This window comes from Vanessa tameamea, chromosome 4 (genome assembly GCF_037043105.1).
Source record: "Vanessa tameamea isolate UH-Manoa-2023 chromosome 4, ilVanTame1 primary haplotype, whole genome shotgun sequence".
Classification (NCBI taxonomy): domain Eukaryota; kingdom Metazoa; phylum Arthropoda; class Insecta; order Lepidoptera; family Nymphalidae; genus Vanessa; species Vanessa tameamea.
The window spans coordinates 4,671,760-4,687,459 of NC_087312.1; the positions used below are offsets into that span (position 1 = coordinate 4,671,760).

Sequence of the window (15,700 nt, forward strand, 5' to 3'; positions counted from 1 at the left end):
GTTTTTATTTAAATGAAACTCATTTTGTATGTATGTAAAGGAATTTTATTTTCATTAATAAAATACACTACTACTCAAGTAAAATATACACTAATTCAGACTTACAGTCAAATTAACACAATGATTGTTATTAAATACATTTCAATGAGAATATCTTTTTTACAGAAAGAGCTTACTTTGCAATATTTCTTGCACAATATACCAGTGTCTAGGAAATTAATTATGAAGTGCAATTACAAAAAAACCTCTCAGAATAGCTTTTGGTTTCATTTTTAACAATACAAAATGTACAGATCTTAATGAATAAAGCGTACTACTGCCTTATAGTTATATTACTTAAGTAATTTTTTAGCATCTATTATAAAAAGGCATTGCGAATATATAATAAAATCGATTTTAATCATACTGTTATTTTTATTCTTAATTGTGTATGGTATATGTTAATAGACACTAAAACATGTTCACATTTTACTGATATTGTTTTTTAATATAAAACTTAAATGTACCAATGTATTCTTAATACTACTTTAAGCAATCACTGAAAATTTAATTATTTATAAAATGTATTACGTTTTCTCAACATTAAAACCAAATCAGTACTGTCAAATACATATGGAATGAAAATAGCAATTCCTTAATTTATTTTAGTTGTTCTGTTAGTGCCGAATTTATTCAGTTTTATCGCCGCCTTCGTCGACGAGAGTCACCATTATAGCCGTTCTCTGTAAAAAAGAAAACAAATATAAAAATATTGAACTCTTTTTTTGTGAATACAAAAGTAAATTATTTATTAATAGAAATATAGTGTTTTTGAAACACCAACCATAACCATATTAAAAGTTAAAAATAATATTAAAATCTTATAATATTGACATTTTATGGATGGCATCTCAAAACTGGTATTGTTAGGGAGACGAGCTTGCATTGGTTTGAATGTAACAAACCTCGATCTTATTCACCGTCGTTGGCGATTGCCCTGGCGGTCATTTCTGTACCCCATGGAGCCATTAGCCAGCGCACCATTAGACAAAGCTGGATCCATACCAGATGTGAAAGGTCGGCCAGGTCCCATATTTTGGCCGTAATAGTCAACACCATTCATATTGCTACTATCATAATTACTACCGTCATTTTCAGGTTGATTTCTTTTATTATTTTTAGACCCATAAGAACCGAAAGCTGTAAAGTTTGCGCTTTGTTGTCCCCCGAAGTCACCAACGTTCTGCGGAAGCATGCGCGGCAAGAGGCTCCCATGGGGCACGCCAAGACCGCCAGTAGCTAATCCGCCAGTTGCCTGACCCAGGCCGCCTTCGAGGCCGCCCGAGCCGTAAGACCCGAGACCACCACTCGGACTATCCGAGTTATAGTCATCATGGTCTCGTCCTCTTCCTCGCCGACGTCGGTCACGACTGCCCCGTGACCGCGAGCCGCTTTGGCTCTCATCAGAGCCAAGGCCGCCACCAGAGCCTAGGCCGCCTGACCCGAGACCACCGCCATAGTTGTCAGCCGAGCCCAGGCCACCGCTGGACGATCCGAAGCCTCCTTCGGAACCCAGGCCGCCGGAGCCCAAGCCAAACGAGCTCGAAGTTCCGAGGCCACCAGAACGACTTCCTCGTTTTCTGGAATCCGACTCTGGAAGGCGACTTTGCCCCGAGCCACTTTGTCCATAGTCATAATTGTTTTGTGGCCCACCACTTGTTTCTGTAGGAGGAGGAGGAGGAGGGGGTGGAGGTGGTGCTCCCCAGCCAGTTGTATTGAGCATGGCATTAGGAGGAAAAGTTGGCATCATCATTCCATATTGATCACTGGGAAAGTATTGAGGCATCATAAAACCTTGACCATTCATTGGAGGAGGAACACACATATTCATTTGAGGATTTATAGCCATTAAAGGTGGAATTGAGTTTGCCTGCTGTTGCTGTTGTTGCTGTAAATTGGTATCATGGTTTATGTGATTATTAACATTATTATTTATATTATTATTAGGAGAAAAGTCTGTATCATTAGATCGTGTTTCATTATTTCGAATGGGAGGTGTTGAGGAAGCTTTGCCGTTAGGTCTATCAAAATGTGAGGAAGGTAGTTGGGGACCGATGGGTGTGGGCAAAAGTGGTTTGGGCGTCGGTAGCAGAGCCTGAGTCGCAGGCTGGGGCCCAATATTAGAACCATCCTTCAGTGGGCTGCACTTGCCTGAGCGAGATCGGCTACGTGAACGGGAACGTGAGCGCGAGTGACTTCTCGAAGATCTCGATGACCGGCTGCGTGATGATCTGGACGAGCTGTGTCTGCGCCGACGGCGATCTCGGGATCGTGAACGCGTACGTGACCGCCGACGTCGATCGCGAGAGCGGGATCGAGATCTGGATCGACGTCCTCTTCTGTATCTGCCACCGCGACCACGGTGTCCTAAGTGGATAATGACAAAATTAATATATATATCTAATTTGAAAATTGTTCACTTTCGAGTCTCTGTTTCTGTACTTACTTCGGCCACCACCACCACCTCGTTCGGCTAGCTCTTGCAGCTTAGGATTAACTACTTGCTTGGCTTCTTTTAACACCGAGACAAGATCTGCAGCCTTAGCAGCATTGGATGGTGTAAAAAATGTATATGCGGTTCCAGTTTTATTAGTTCTACCTGTTCTACCAATTCGGTGAACATAATCTTCAGAATTACTAGGGTAATCAAAATTTATTACAAACTTGACATCATCAACATCTGAAATAGGATTTAAAAAAAATTATTATATGCAAAAAATAAACCACCAAAAAAGGCTAGTTAAACGAAGCAAAACTGTTGACATACCTAATCCTCTTGCAGCAACATCTGTTGCTACAAGAATAGGAGCTTTCCCACTGCGAAAATCTGAAATAATATATTTCGTAAGTATATCTTTAAGCAAAATATTAAACAATTTATATTAGAAATTTAGAAGGATTTCTCTATAATTTCATAAAATATAATGGTACTTGTAGTTTGATCAGTTCATATTATTAATTTAAATACTGGTACAAAGGCTTGATCAGCATGAAGTTAATGAAAATGATAATATATAATTTATAATGATAATCTTAATTAGAAGAATATATATTATTTAAAAAATTCTCATACTTAATTTGACAGTCACATATTTTTTCATTATTTTAAAAAAAATTGACTGACATTAAACATGATAAAACAATATTTAAATATTTTCAGCATATGTATAATATAATAAATATTATAAAATCAATATAAATTACAACCTATAATGAATGCAATAAATATATCAATCGACCGACTGCAGCCAAAAAACATCTCGGACGGTGTATAGGTCGCAATATGTTCGAAACTTACTACTTTTAACGAATCCATCGAAAAGTGATGGTGTACAGTTCATTCGAAATGTCAATTAGGACTAATAAGGGCGTCCGAGAGCGCAAGAGGCGCAAAGCGAGACGTGAACGGCGAGCGCACGGGGAGCCTCGAGCGCCGACTCGGAGCGGCGGCGGGCCACCCCGCGCCTCGGGCCCCCCGGCGAGGCCGACCGCCAACCCCGCCGCGCCGCACGCGCGAGAAGCGGCGCAGACTAGCCGCGGTGGCAACTCTGAGTGCTTAGGGCTTAGCCCCGTCAATAGGGGCGGAGCAGTGCGGCCGCCGGGCGCTTAGCGGCGACATCGCCCGCGGGCCGCCGCCCTCGCCGCCCGGCCGCAGCTCGCCTCAGCCTGCACATGCAGACATGTGTTCAGATACCGTTTATACGCGACACGCGTCAAGTGACGCGTGGCAGGATTGCCACACCCGCGACTCGCATGCTACTTCAGTCCGACACCGCTTCTCGACTCGTTTCGATGTTCGTCATTTTTTACAGTCGCCACTTTTTAGGATAATCATTTTTTACTTGAAGGGATAAGGATATCTGTTTTTTAATAATATGATACAAATGTTTATAGAATATCAAATAAAACAAAAGATAATAAAACATATTCCAAAATCAACATTACCCAGCCCTTTCTTACCTTGTAATACCCAGTCACGTTCATTCTGTGATTTGTCACCATGGATACAAACAGCAGGCCACCTGCAAATTGTGATGATTGCATGTTACATTAAATTATAAAATTGTTAAGTTTATAAACATGGTAAAGAGATACTTTGTAAACACATACCCATCTCTTTTCATTTTCCTTGTAATGTCATCTACTCGTCGTTTTGTCTCAATAAAAATGATTGTTTTATTTTCTTTCTCTGCCATTATTTCTTTTAGTAAAGTGCTCAACTTAGTTTCCTTTTCATATTCCATACAGACGTCAATAATTTGTAAGATATTATGGTTTGCAGCCAGTTGCAATGACCCAACATTAATTTGTAAGTAATCTTTTAAAAATTCTGCAGCCAAACTTTGAACTTCCCTGGGCCAAGTGGCAGACCACATAAGGGTCTGCCGGTCAGGTCTTATTTGTTCTATTATTTTTCTGATTTGAGGTTCAAAACCCATATCCAACATTCTGTCAGCTTCATCTAAGACTAAATAAGTGCATCTCTTTAGATTAGTTCGTCCACTTTCCAAAAAATCTAACAAACGTCCAGGTGTGGCAATTACAATTTCCACCCCAGCATCCAAGTCCCTTGCTTGAGGTCCTTTTGGAGCACCTCCAAACAAACAGGTATTGTGGATTTTTGATGTATTTGCAAATTTATCACAAACTTCTTGAATCTGTTGGGCAAGTTCTCTTGTTGGAGCCAACACTAAGGCCATAGGCCCATCTCCTCTGCTTGATTTTGGTTGATTATTTATATGAACAATAGCTGGCAAAATGTATGACAGTGTTTTTCCTGAACCTGTTGAAGCAATGCCAACCATATCATAGCCACTTAAAGCAATTGGCCAACCTTGGGCCTGAATTGGAGTTGGTTTGGAAAATCCCATTTTATCAATTTCATCCATAACGTAATCAGGGAAACCAGCTTCATCAAAAGTTAGGGTTGGTTTAGGTATGTTACGGCCTTTCAAAGTTATTTCATTTTCACTTCTCCAAGCTTCCACCTCTGACTCGGGTCTATTTTCTACTTCACTGTGTGGTATATAAAAATCCTTTTTAAATGGCTTTAGCCTACTTAAATCCCACTTGGGTTTACGAAGATTTGCTCCCGGATTACTTCTTCGGCCTCCACCGCCATATCCACCACCGCCGCCGCCACCACCTGATCCGAGACCGTAGCGCGGACTACGACTTCGGCTTCTGCTTCTACTCCTACTTCGACTGCGACGCCTATCCCGACTGCGGTCTCTACATTTTATGAACAAGAAAATAATAAATCAATAAAACTGTCGATGATGCCTCGATTTTGATTGCAAATTAATTTAACGAATATTATAATTACCTTCCACGTCCCATATTTGTGAACAATAAGGCTTTATATGATTACCAAGTACTATATTAACACTTGTAGACAAAAATTATATTATTAATTATGAAAAATACTTTTCATTCAAAATATTACACAAAAAACGCGTCTCACTAAAAATTAACCACATGAAAAGATCAAAATGGCGGCTGTAACATAAAGCCAAACTTTGGCTGGCTAAATTATCTTTGGTTAGCCAGAGAGAATTTAAGCATTAATCATAGACTTACTAAACTAGGCAGTAGACAATTAACATTATTTTTGTTCCTTTTATCCATCTTTCGGTGTAGGCCTTTCGAGAATATTATTATGTCTTTGGGCTTAAAGTTCAAAAACAATAAGTTGTACGATTTATAATTAAATCGCTTGTTGATCTATTAGCTGTTATCTCCTTTACAAATTAAAACAATGAATGTTATCATTTTGGTGACGTTAGTAAGGTATATATTAATATATATATATATATATTATTTGTAATTTTACAATTTTTTTTTTACCGTCGGTGTAAGGTAAGAGTGAAGGCCCCCAAAGGTGTTGCCCTTTTTCTCTTCTACTCTTACCTTAAGGATGCGAGAAAAGTATGTAAGTTAAGGGAACCAAGAAAAAAACTAAGACGGTCCTGAATATCCTAAAAGTAATTAGATAATGACATATTTTAGGGAACGTCACATCATAAGCTACAATTAGTAAAAACTAAATAATTTAACTAAGCCTCCCAAATAAACGGCTTAAAGTACATAAATAACAGCCAGCTTTAAAATTAATAAGTTGTAATCAATAAAATTAAAATCTAAAATTATTACATTCTTTACTTCTAACTTAATTTAATTATAAAAAAAAGAAGTGGTATGAACTCGACTTTATTTGGAACCAGGTATATTACATTTAATATTTAAACTATAATACCTAACTGTTACTAAAAATGATTAATATATTAAAATAGTTTGTTTTTAAATAATTCAATGGTTTTATTTGAAATATACGTAGTTACCTATTTCAAATGTTTTGTTATTTCAATTTGTCTTTATGGTCAAAACCGAATACCAGGGTAAAACTAGAAAAAAATCTATTTAGCTTGAAAAACCTTTCATTTCAGCAACAGTTTTTGTTTTCTCTTTCTATAGTTTTTCTTACCTTTAAACAAAATTACATAATAGTATGTACAACAATGTTTAATATTCTTTTATATTTTTTTTTTTTATAGCGTTGGTTGGCGGACTAGCATATGGGCCACCTGATGGTAAGTGGTCACCACCGCCCATAGACAAAGGCGCTGTAAGAAATATTAACCATTCCTTACATCACCTATGCACCACCAACCTTGGGAACTAAGATGTTGTTCCTTGTGCCTGTGATTACACTGGCTCACTCACCCTTCTAACCGGAACACAATAATACAGTGTACTATTATTTGGCGGTAGAATATCTAATGAGTGGGTGGTACCTACCCAGACGGGTTTGCACAAAGCCCTACCACTAAGTAAATAAATATAAATAAATTTATTATTTTATTTAACACGCTTGTGATGATTTTAATGTATATGGTTTTAGTTATTTAACCATTTTTTTAATTTAATCTACGTACCAGTTACTGTAAAATAAAATAAAATGAAAATATTTAAAATAGTCTATGAAATGTGAACCATATTATTATCTAAGTAACTTAAAACGGAACGTATGTTAGCGGAATCCATTTTCTGCGTTGTTGTGACATTTTGATTTTCGCTCTTCTGTTGTGAAAAGGAATGAATACTATGTTGTTTAACCTTGAATTATTTCAAATAAGTGATGATTAAATGTTGTTCGTTTGTAGTATTCCACATGAAATATTTCATATATGCATAGTATGTGAAGAAATACACAATGGGTTGAAGTAGTGATTGGCTGCGGCATTAAGTACTCCTTCACTGTAAAATACTATTACAAGACTATTAAAACTAAGCACGTTGTTAACAATGGAGTTGGACGTATCACCAATGGAACCTGTTACTAATGAGGTTGAATATTCAGATAACTCGTCTGAGAGTAAATACTTGGCATGCAACAACAACGAACAGTATACGGTAATTCGCATTCCTCAAGACGGTGAAAAATCTAGTAAACACTCCTCACGAAAACAATCAAAGCGTAGAAAAAAGAGCTCAAATCATTCTAGACCTTTGCCAAGAATAATAGTCAAACCATTACCACCTCCTCCACCACCAGAAAATCGAGAATGGACCGCAGCAACGTCTTGTGCAGACACAAGTTCCTCTTCTAGTAGTAGACCTTCCACTATGCGGGAAGTTTTAGCTAGTATTCCAGGATTTTGTATAAAACCTAGAAAGCGCAGCAGCAAAAAGCTATCAACAGCAGCCCAACTACAACAGACAAGAGAAGGCTGCATAGACTTAGAAACTCCAGATTCCATATTAGTTAACACAAATATAAGAGCTCTTTTAAATAAACATACATTTTCGTTACTTCCTCCTTTATATCAGTATAAGTTGGGACAATTACTACCTAATGTAGATAGACCAAGCACTTCAGGCCGCTTAAGTTCATCTAGTCTTAATAATGAATTTTTTGCTCGTGCATGCTTGGAGTGGCAAGAATCTCTTTCTGGAGGTGAATTTACTCCAGAAAATCAACAAAAGATGAAGAGTGAAGCAGAAAAAGAAAAAAGTAAGATTGACCCATGGAAGTTAAAACATTTTGAGCCATTTTGGGGAGAAAAATCACAAAGAGAGAAATCATCAATGAATTTAAATTCAGAGAGACCTTCATTGAAAACAACTATAAAACTTAGACCAACTGCTTCAATAACTAGCAGCAGTACTGTTCCAAAGATTAAAAAAAGCAAATCTTCAAGCTCTAGTAAAAGATTGCGTTCAGTTGGTGCAGTAACCAGGTCCTCAGCCAAAGAGGCTGAAGAAGCTGAAGATGAGTCTGTTTTAGTAAGCAATAAATCATCTGCACCTGTACCAGGTTTGCTGCCACTTAAACATGTTAAGAGTCAAGGGTATGTGGAATGTCAGATGGACTTTAGTTTCTCTGATTCATCTTCCATTACTAGGATAGAAGAATCAGTATCAACAACACCAGTTGATCCCCTGCTATTAGTAGATAATGACTCTGGAAATGAAATTAAACAAGATTTAGACATGTGTGTTGTTAAAATTGAAGAATCCAGTGCATCTAAAGATTGTGATGAAGACAAAACAACAGACTTTGTAAACAACATGCCAGAAGCAACTAAAAGATTGAGTAATGACATAAATGATTATCAATTTTCAAAAAGAATTAGATATGAGGATGATTACGCTGTTGATAATACAAGCTATATGACTATGAAGACTGAAGATCCAGAGAGTAACAATGGATCTGATGTTGAAACTAACTATAATAATGAACAAATATGTCAGAATGAGGACCTTAATCTTTATTCTGGTCAGGATCAAGGTGACACCAATAGTGAGGACAGTAAGGCCACTGCTTCTGTTTATGAGTATGATGAACATAGTGTATCATCCATTTCTAGCCTGAAGATAGAAAACCATTTAAATAATGTGTCTCTTGTAAATGAATCTTCTGACAATATTCCAAATGAATATGAAAATACTGAAACTGAATCCCACGAAATTACACCTATTGATAAAGAAAATGTTAAGGAATCTCCAATTCATGACAGCCAGGATGAGTATGTACCTGGGTTCCGGGAAACCGTGATAGATGCCTACAGTACAGATTCACTACAGAATAACAAATCACCAACACTTGTTTCTAAAGATGTGTCTTATGAAAAAATGGAAGTAATTGAGGATTTAGATTATTCAGCAGAGCAACCAATTGAACACTCTACAAGTAAAAGCGATGAAAACAATACTGACAAAAATGACCACAAAGTCAAAGAAACAGACGGTATTGTACCTAATTATTATGATGAACATTTCAAAGATGCTGAATCATTTATACTAGAAACTAGTGGATTACCAATATTAACATCTCGTAAGTATAATATGATAGCAGACAAAATATATTGTAACATGTAAATATATTTTACATTACTATATAGAATTTATTGACTTTATAGAAAACGAAGATGTCAAGTATGCTCCCCAAACCAATCTGATGGAACTTACATCATATATGAGTGAAACAAGTAAGTAATTCTTACATTTCATTACTTATGAGGGTACTCAAACAAAAAAATTGACATTGTAAAAATTGGAATAATAAAAACTTGGAATGGTAAGTGCACCTAAAGTATAATTATAAATATTACAGATGTAACAGCTGTTGTAACAATGCCAATGCCACAAAATCCTTCAATTCCAATGATGGAAGTTACAAATACATCAGTAAGTATGAGTTTGTAACACATTACTTGGTTATTTCTTGTCATACATATAAATCTTTAAAATTACCCTTAGGTGGTTTCATACCCAGACGATCACTTACAAGATCCAGCCAAACCTAAAAACTCTGCAGTGTCATGGAAAAGTGAGAGTGATTGGGTGCAAAATGAAAATGTTATCAGTATACAAAATTTTGCAAACATAAATATGGATAATACAAAGTATGTGAGTGAAGACTCTAAAACTAGCATGGAAGATGTTAATGTTAATGATGAAAATTGCATGTACAAGACAGATCGTGATACAAATTATAATATGGAATCATCAAATTCATCTGAGAGTTGCCACTCAATGAAAGATGTTTTAGTTAAACAGGAGTGTGAACCAACAGCTAGTATGGTTTCCAGCACTTCAGTTACAAATCAATCAATTAACTCAACTACAGTAACACAAAGTGTTAGGATCCCTGGCAAAAAATCTAAGTCTGGAAAGGAATCAAACAGGTACATTAGACATCATTTTTATTAATAGCAAGTAAGTTATTATAGATAATGTCAATAACTCTGATATAAATAAATATATTATTCATTGATTTACTCAGTGGTAGGGTTTTGGCCCATCTGGGTAGGTACTACCCACTCAACATGACACTGCTAAGCAGCAATGCATAGTATTGTCGTGTTCCAGTTTGAAAAGTGGGTTACCCAGTAACAACAGGCATAAGGGACATAACATCTTACCCCCCAAGGTTGGTTGATACTGTATTAAGAAATTTTATATGCTAGTTATTGCTATTAATTTATGAAAATGTTTAAACAATCTTTGGAAAAAATATATTTAATGGTTGGGGCCGTTTTCTTCAGGAGTCGCAGCTCTAACAAAGTACCCCCTGGTGCTGTGAACCTGGAGCGTAGTTATCAGATCTGTCAAGCCGTAATTCAAAACAGTCCAAATCGTGACGCGTTACGCGGCCAGCTGCGGCCACCGCCTGCACTGCTCACACGACCCACGCGACCACCGCGGCCTCCGCCACCAGTGTTGGTCAGACAGATACCCGCATCTATCATACCTCATACTGAGGTATGTTTGTTTCAATATCAATTATTCAAACATAACAAATGCTTACATAAAGTTCATTGGATTAACATATTATATGCAGTAAAATAATTTGAAGCACTAAATCAACCATTAATTCTTTTATATTCGTTCTGTTCTATTAAAGTTTAAATGTATGATAAGCATTTTTACTTTTTTAAATTCCAGATGAATGAGAATCGGTCAAATAACATGGGGCAATACATCCTTGTTCAGAGAACACCTAATGTTGCTCCTAGAGCATCAAGTGCTCCACCTTCAAATCAGAATTCTAATGTAGTATGTATCTAATATATTTTTTGTTTCCTTTTTACAGCTATCAAAATGTTTCATTATTAATATGTACTTTACATTCTATGCTGTAACATAACATTTTAAAAGTACTTTTATGAGCATACTTGAATAAAAAATATTTTAATTTGATATCTATAATATTGTTGGTGTAGCGATTGGGTTGCTTTTACGGTTATTAGTAATCATTGAAATTAATATAATAATGGTCATTGTAGTTCATAAGAAAATAATTTTAACTTTTTTTTATAGAATGTTACTCGTTGTCGAAGTGTGGGCGCAGATGACGCATGTGTTTGTAACCTGCGTGCCATGATTCTGTGCAAGAAATGCGGTGCCTTTTGCCACGACGACTGCATCGGATCCGCTGAGCTCTGTCTCACTTGTCTCATACGCTGACACTATACAGGCTCATATCCTCTCAATCTTGCCATACCAAATACAACTTTATATTCCAAGCATACACGTGAAAGGATCCAAGCAGTGACCTAGTGACTTATCTGACTGATCAAGTTAACACATATGTGACAGTGTAAACAGTGGAATGTGGTTGTAGAAATGGTGGTGCTATCTGTTAGAAGTGTGAAGTTTCATTTTTTTTTATTCAATCAAAACTTTGACTGTGAATTTTCAAATCATTAACACTATCGTCTCTAAGACTCTTAATATTAAATTGTAATGTTGTATATATAATTATATCGGGCTTGGAATGTGCTCCATTTGGTCAAAAGTATTAAAATCATAAGTAATTATAGAAAATATATTTATACAGGATACATTTATAACTTTAGAAATTATTTGTACCTCCATTTTAGCAATATCATAACTTGTTAAAATAACATATATCACAATTTATTAAAGTAAAGAGTTAATGTTATGTAATGAACTCTATATAAATGCAAGCACAAGTTTATTCTGTACTAAATATTAAATTTGATATATAATAGTATATGTTCTTATCTTTTAACTTATATACAATTATATACAGGGCTAAGGCTGAAGTGAGGATTCCAAGGCTGAAATCTATAACATTATTATAATACTTTGCTGTGTCCTTAACATTTTTTCCAAAGTATTGTTGTAAAGAAGTAAATAATTTAAATTGAAAGATATCTTAAGCCTTGTAAATCATTATAGATATACATACTTCAAGTGTCATTATAAAATCACTGGGATAATATTTTTTTACAGTTTTAACTTCATTGGTTATCTGTCATCTTTAAAAACTATAATAGTTTTATTAAAAAAAATTCATATGAGGTAATAAATAAAATGCAGAATATCCTCACTTGGTCAAGCAAAACAAGAAAATATATAAATTAGTAAATACTATTATTTTATTTAGTGTGTACACTTAAGGTTAAAACATGTAACAGTCTGCTTGAAGTTACATTTTCAAACTATACTCGCAGCTAATAACTTAATTACAGTAAAGAACATGGTTTTATTGTCAGAAAAGTTAACTAAATCCTTCAAGACAGATTCCATAGATATTATTTGAATAGATTTTAACAAAATATACTCTCTTTAAAATTCTCTTCTTGCATATTCAGCATAAAATATAAGTTTTACAAATTTGCCTTAAAATAAACAAGGAAAATTAATATTGTAACCTTAATGTGAGTTGAGTTGAGAACTTAAGAGTAAAAATATCAGTGATGGACTTATTTCATTGTTGTGATAAAGTTCTGTACAAAACATATGTTTTAATTACTATTTATACTATCATACTTAACATATAAATTCTTATTACAAATGCATTTAAAAGTCTGTTTTAAGAACTGTATAATTATTTCAATTGATTATGAGTTCTAAAATTCTGAACTCAATTTTCAAACAGATTTATTAAACTTATCAAAATAATTTCATTCATAATAATTCAAAGTATAAAACAAGACTATTTTTTCAAATGCCTTATAAATAGTTGCATAAAAAGTAATTATAATTATCTAGTTTAACTGAATACAAATATAATAAACCACATATATATTTGATTTTATGATTTTCTGAAAATGTAATTGTTTCTCTATCAATATTACAATTATTTAAGGCATGCCATCACAATATTTTGTTGTTATATTATAAGCCATATTTTGCTTTTCTAAGTGTATTTTTTGGTTTGTTTGGTTTTAGTACTACATGTTAAAAATAATTAGTACTTAGTATTGCTTTAGCTTTAGTTTATTGTTAAGATTATGTACAGATATTTATTTCCTTGAGAATACTTGGTGATTAATACTTGGTGACATCAGGTATTATAATTTAAAAAAACTAATGAAAACTAGTACTAGAACTAATACTAATGAAGATGTGAAAACAAAATGGACAGCTGTCACTAAATTTTTAAAACGAATTATGATTTTTGTATGAATGATAACATTTTGATTCATTTAAATATCTATTAAATGTGTCATAAAAATGACTGTATAAATTATTTAATGGATACACATAAAATATTTAATTATATTTTGGTACCCATTTTTTTCATTCAATTAGCAGTTATGAACTCTTTGGTCTTCAATTTATTAATTACATACATACATTGAAATCAATATAAAATCAATGTAAAAGTATATATATCATTTTATAGCATTTACTATATCATTGATTTGAAGTCTTGCTTATATTTTATTTAATCAATTATTTTGGACATCTTTGTTTTCTTCAGAATTTGTTTAATATGAATGAGATTGATTAATGCGTCATATTTAATTTAAATACAGCTTGTGTTAGAAGTATAATAAATTATAAAATTGATATTTTTCAATTTAAAAGTAAATATTAAATTGTGTAATAGCCCTCTACTGTGAATAACACAGGAGGTAACTATGTCACCAAAGTAATATTAAACTTATTGATTAATTGTATTCTTAAAATCAAGTTACGTAATTTATTTTCTTGTTAATTTTACAAACTGTAGTACTTTGTTGTGTACAAAATCATGTACAATTATTTATAAATTATTTTGTGATTATTTTCTATCACTATATGTTTATTCACTTGTGATGTCTTACTTTGCAAATTAAGTAACAGCAACTTAATTATTTGTCGCCTCATAAAATATAATATAAACAATTTTTGTTTTTGTCAATACTAAATTGTGACACAATAACTTTATTATAAGAAAATATTGCTCACTCTCAATCACAATATTTAGATAATATGTAATAATATCTAGGTACTTATACTTAGATGACATTATTAAGGACTGTTAATATTTTAAGTATTTAAAGTATGTTAATACATAATAAATAACATTGGAAGTCAATCTAAAAGGCAACTGGAAATAAATAATTTAGCAATATTAAATAAAACAGTGGACAATCACAATTGTTACAAAAATATCGATTTTTTTTTCTTATATTTGTTAAGTATGGCTTGCTGAACTTCTAAAATAATTACAAGCATAAATATTATACAGAAGCAGCATAACCTGCTTTTTTTATAAAAAAAGTATAGTAATTTCAGACAGGATTTTTTTTATGAGCCGAGTTTATATATATATACTAAAAAATGGATGATATAAAACAAAAATGATTGTGATGTAAGTAAAATTAATAAACATTAATTTGCACTTGATTTTGTTTGCTAACGAATGATCTTGTTAAGCTGAATTAGGTTAATTTTGTTATGATGTTTTAATCTTCGGCTTCTCTGTCCTGTTAATTTATTCCGTTGTCATTTTTATATATTGACAAAATGTATTTTTTTTTAAATAATGTCGATAGTAATGGAAAATAAGAGTGGTTTGATCTTTTTTAATCTTTAAATTCATAAAATTCAACTCTGTACCTCCTACTTGGCAAACAAAAGAGAGCTTTAGAAGGAAGATAAAGATATAATACAAAACAAAAATAAATGTAAGAAAACTTAACTATATCTGTTACTAATCAGGTTTGGTTTATTTTTAAGGCATTTGCAATTCATTAAATAGTGTTCAATTCTATGTTACTGCAGTAAAATAGTTTTGTTTCAAACTTAACCGTATCAGTAACCCATAACGGGCCATTTTTCATCAACATAATAATGTATCTTTAGAATTTGAAGATTGCTTGTAAACACTAAAGATCCAGCTAGTTGCCCAGTAGACTTGTTTTTATTTGGTGACTAAGAAGGTTTTATGTACGATTGATTACAAATTAAACAATTTTCACATTATTGTTATTTATTGGTAGATAGTTATTTAAGTATATGAACATTTTCTCTAATAAAACTATGTTCTTATTCGAATTATGTTATTGATTTATCTAACGAATTATTGAATATAAGACGATAAAATAATAAAATATTTTAAAGTAAACCAAGGAAAAGTCTAATCGGGTTAGGGTTGAATTCGTGACATTTTTTTTGTGCAAACTTAATCCAATCCTATCCAAGTTCCTAAATAAAGTTTCGTGTTATGATAAAAATAGAATGACCATTCGCTCACTAGTAGTATTCACTTAGTATTATAAAGACTAAAGGCAAAGAATAGTACTCCGATTTATATGAATAAAGAGTACTGGTTCTAGGGATACCTGTCTAACTCCTAAAACTGACTAGTTTTACTGCAACAATTTCTGTACGAAATTTTACATTCCATAAATGG

The 15,700-nt window shown here is 33.4% G+C and overlaps 2 protein-coding genes across 2 annotated transcripts; one reads left to right on the plus strand and one right to left on the minus strand.

Moving 5' to 3' along the window:
• Positions 1 to 22: 22 nt before the first annotated feature.
• On the minus strand, positions 23 to 5,588 carry LOC113394630 (uncharacterized). Its single transcript, XM_026632022.2, has 7 exons — positions 5,366 to 5,588; positions 4,150 to 5,271; positions 4,000 to 4,061; positions 2,807 to 2,866; positions 2,486 to 2,719; positions 945 to 2,406; positions 23 to 722 (listed from the first exon to the last, which is right to left on the minus strand). Exons 1-6 carry the CDS (start codon positions 5,377 to 5,379, stop codon positions 956 to 958), a joined length of 2,943 nt encoding a protein of 980 aa, XP_026487807.1. The 5' UTR covers positions 5,380 to 5,588; the 3' UTR covers positions 23 to 722; positions 945 to 955.
• A 1,464-nt stretch (positions 5,589 to 7,052) lies between these two features.
• LOC113394629 (polycomb protein Asx) lies at positions 7,053 to 12,250 on the plus strand. Its single transcript, XM_026632021.2, has 7 exons — positions 7,053 to 9,376; positions 9,462 to 9,530; positions 9,656 to 9,729; positions 9,802 to 10,229; positions 10,590 to 10,806; positions 10,990 to 11,100; positions 11,365 to 12,250. The coding sequence occupies exons 1-7, from the start codon at positions 7,345 to 7,347 to the stop codon at positions 11,509 to 11,511; spliced, it is 3,078 nt and encodes a 1,025-aa protein (XP_026487806.1). The 5' UTR covers positions 7,053 to 7,344; the 3' UTR covers positions 11,512 to 12,250.
• Positions 12,251 to 15,700: the final 3,450 nt, after the last annotated feature.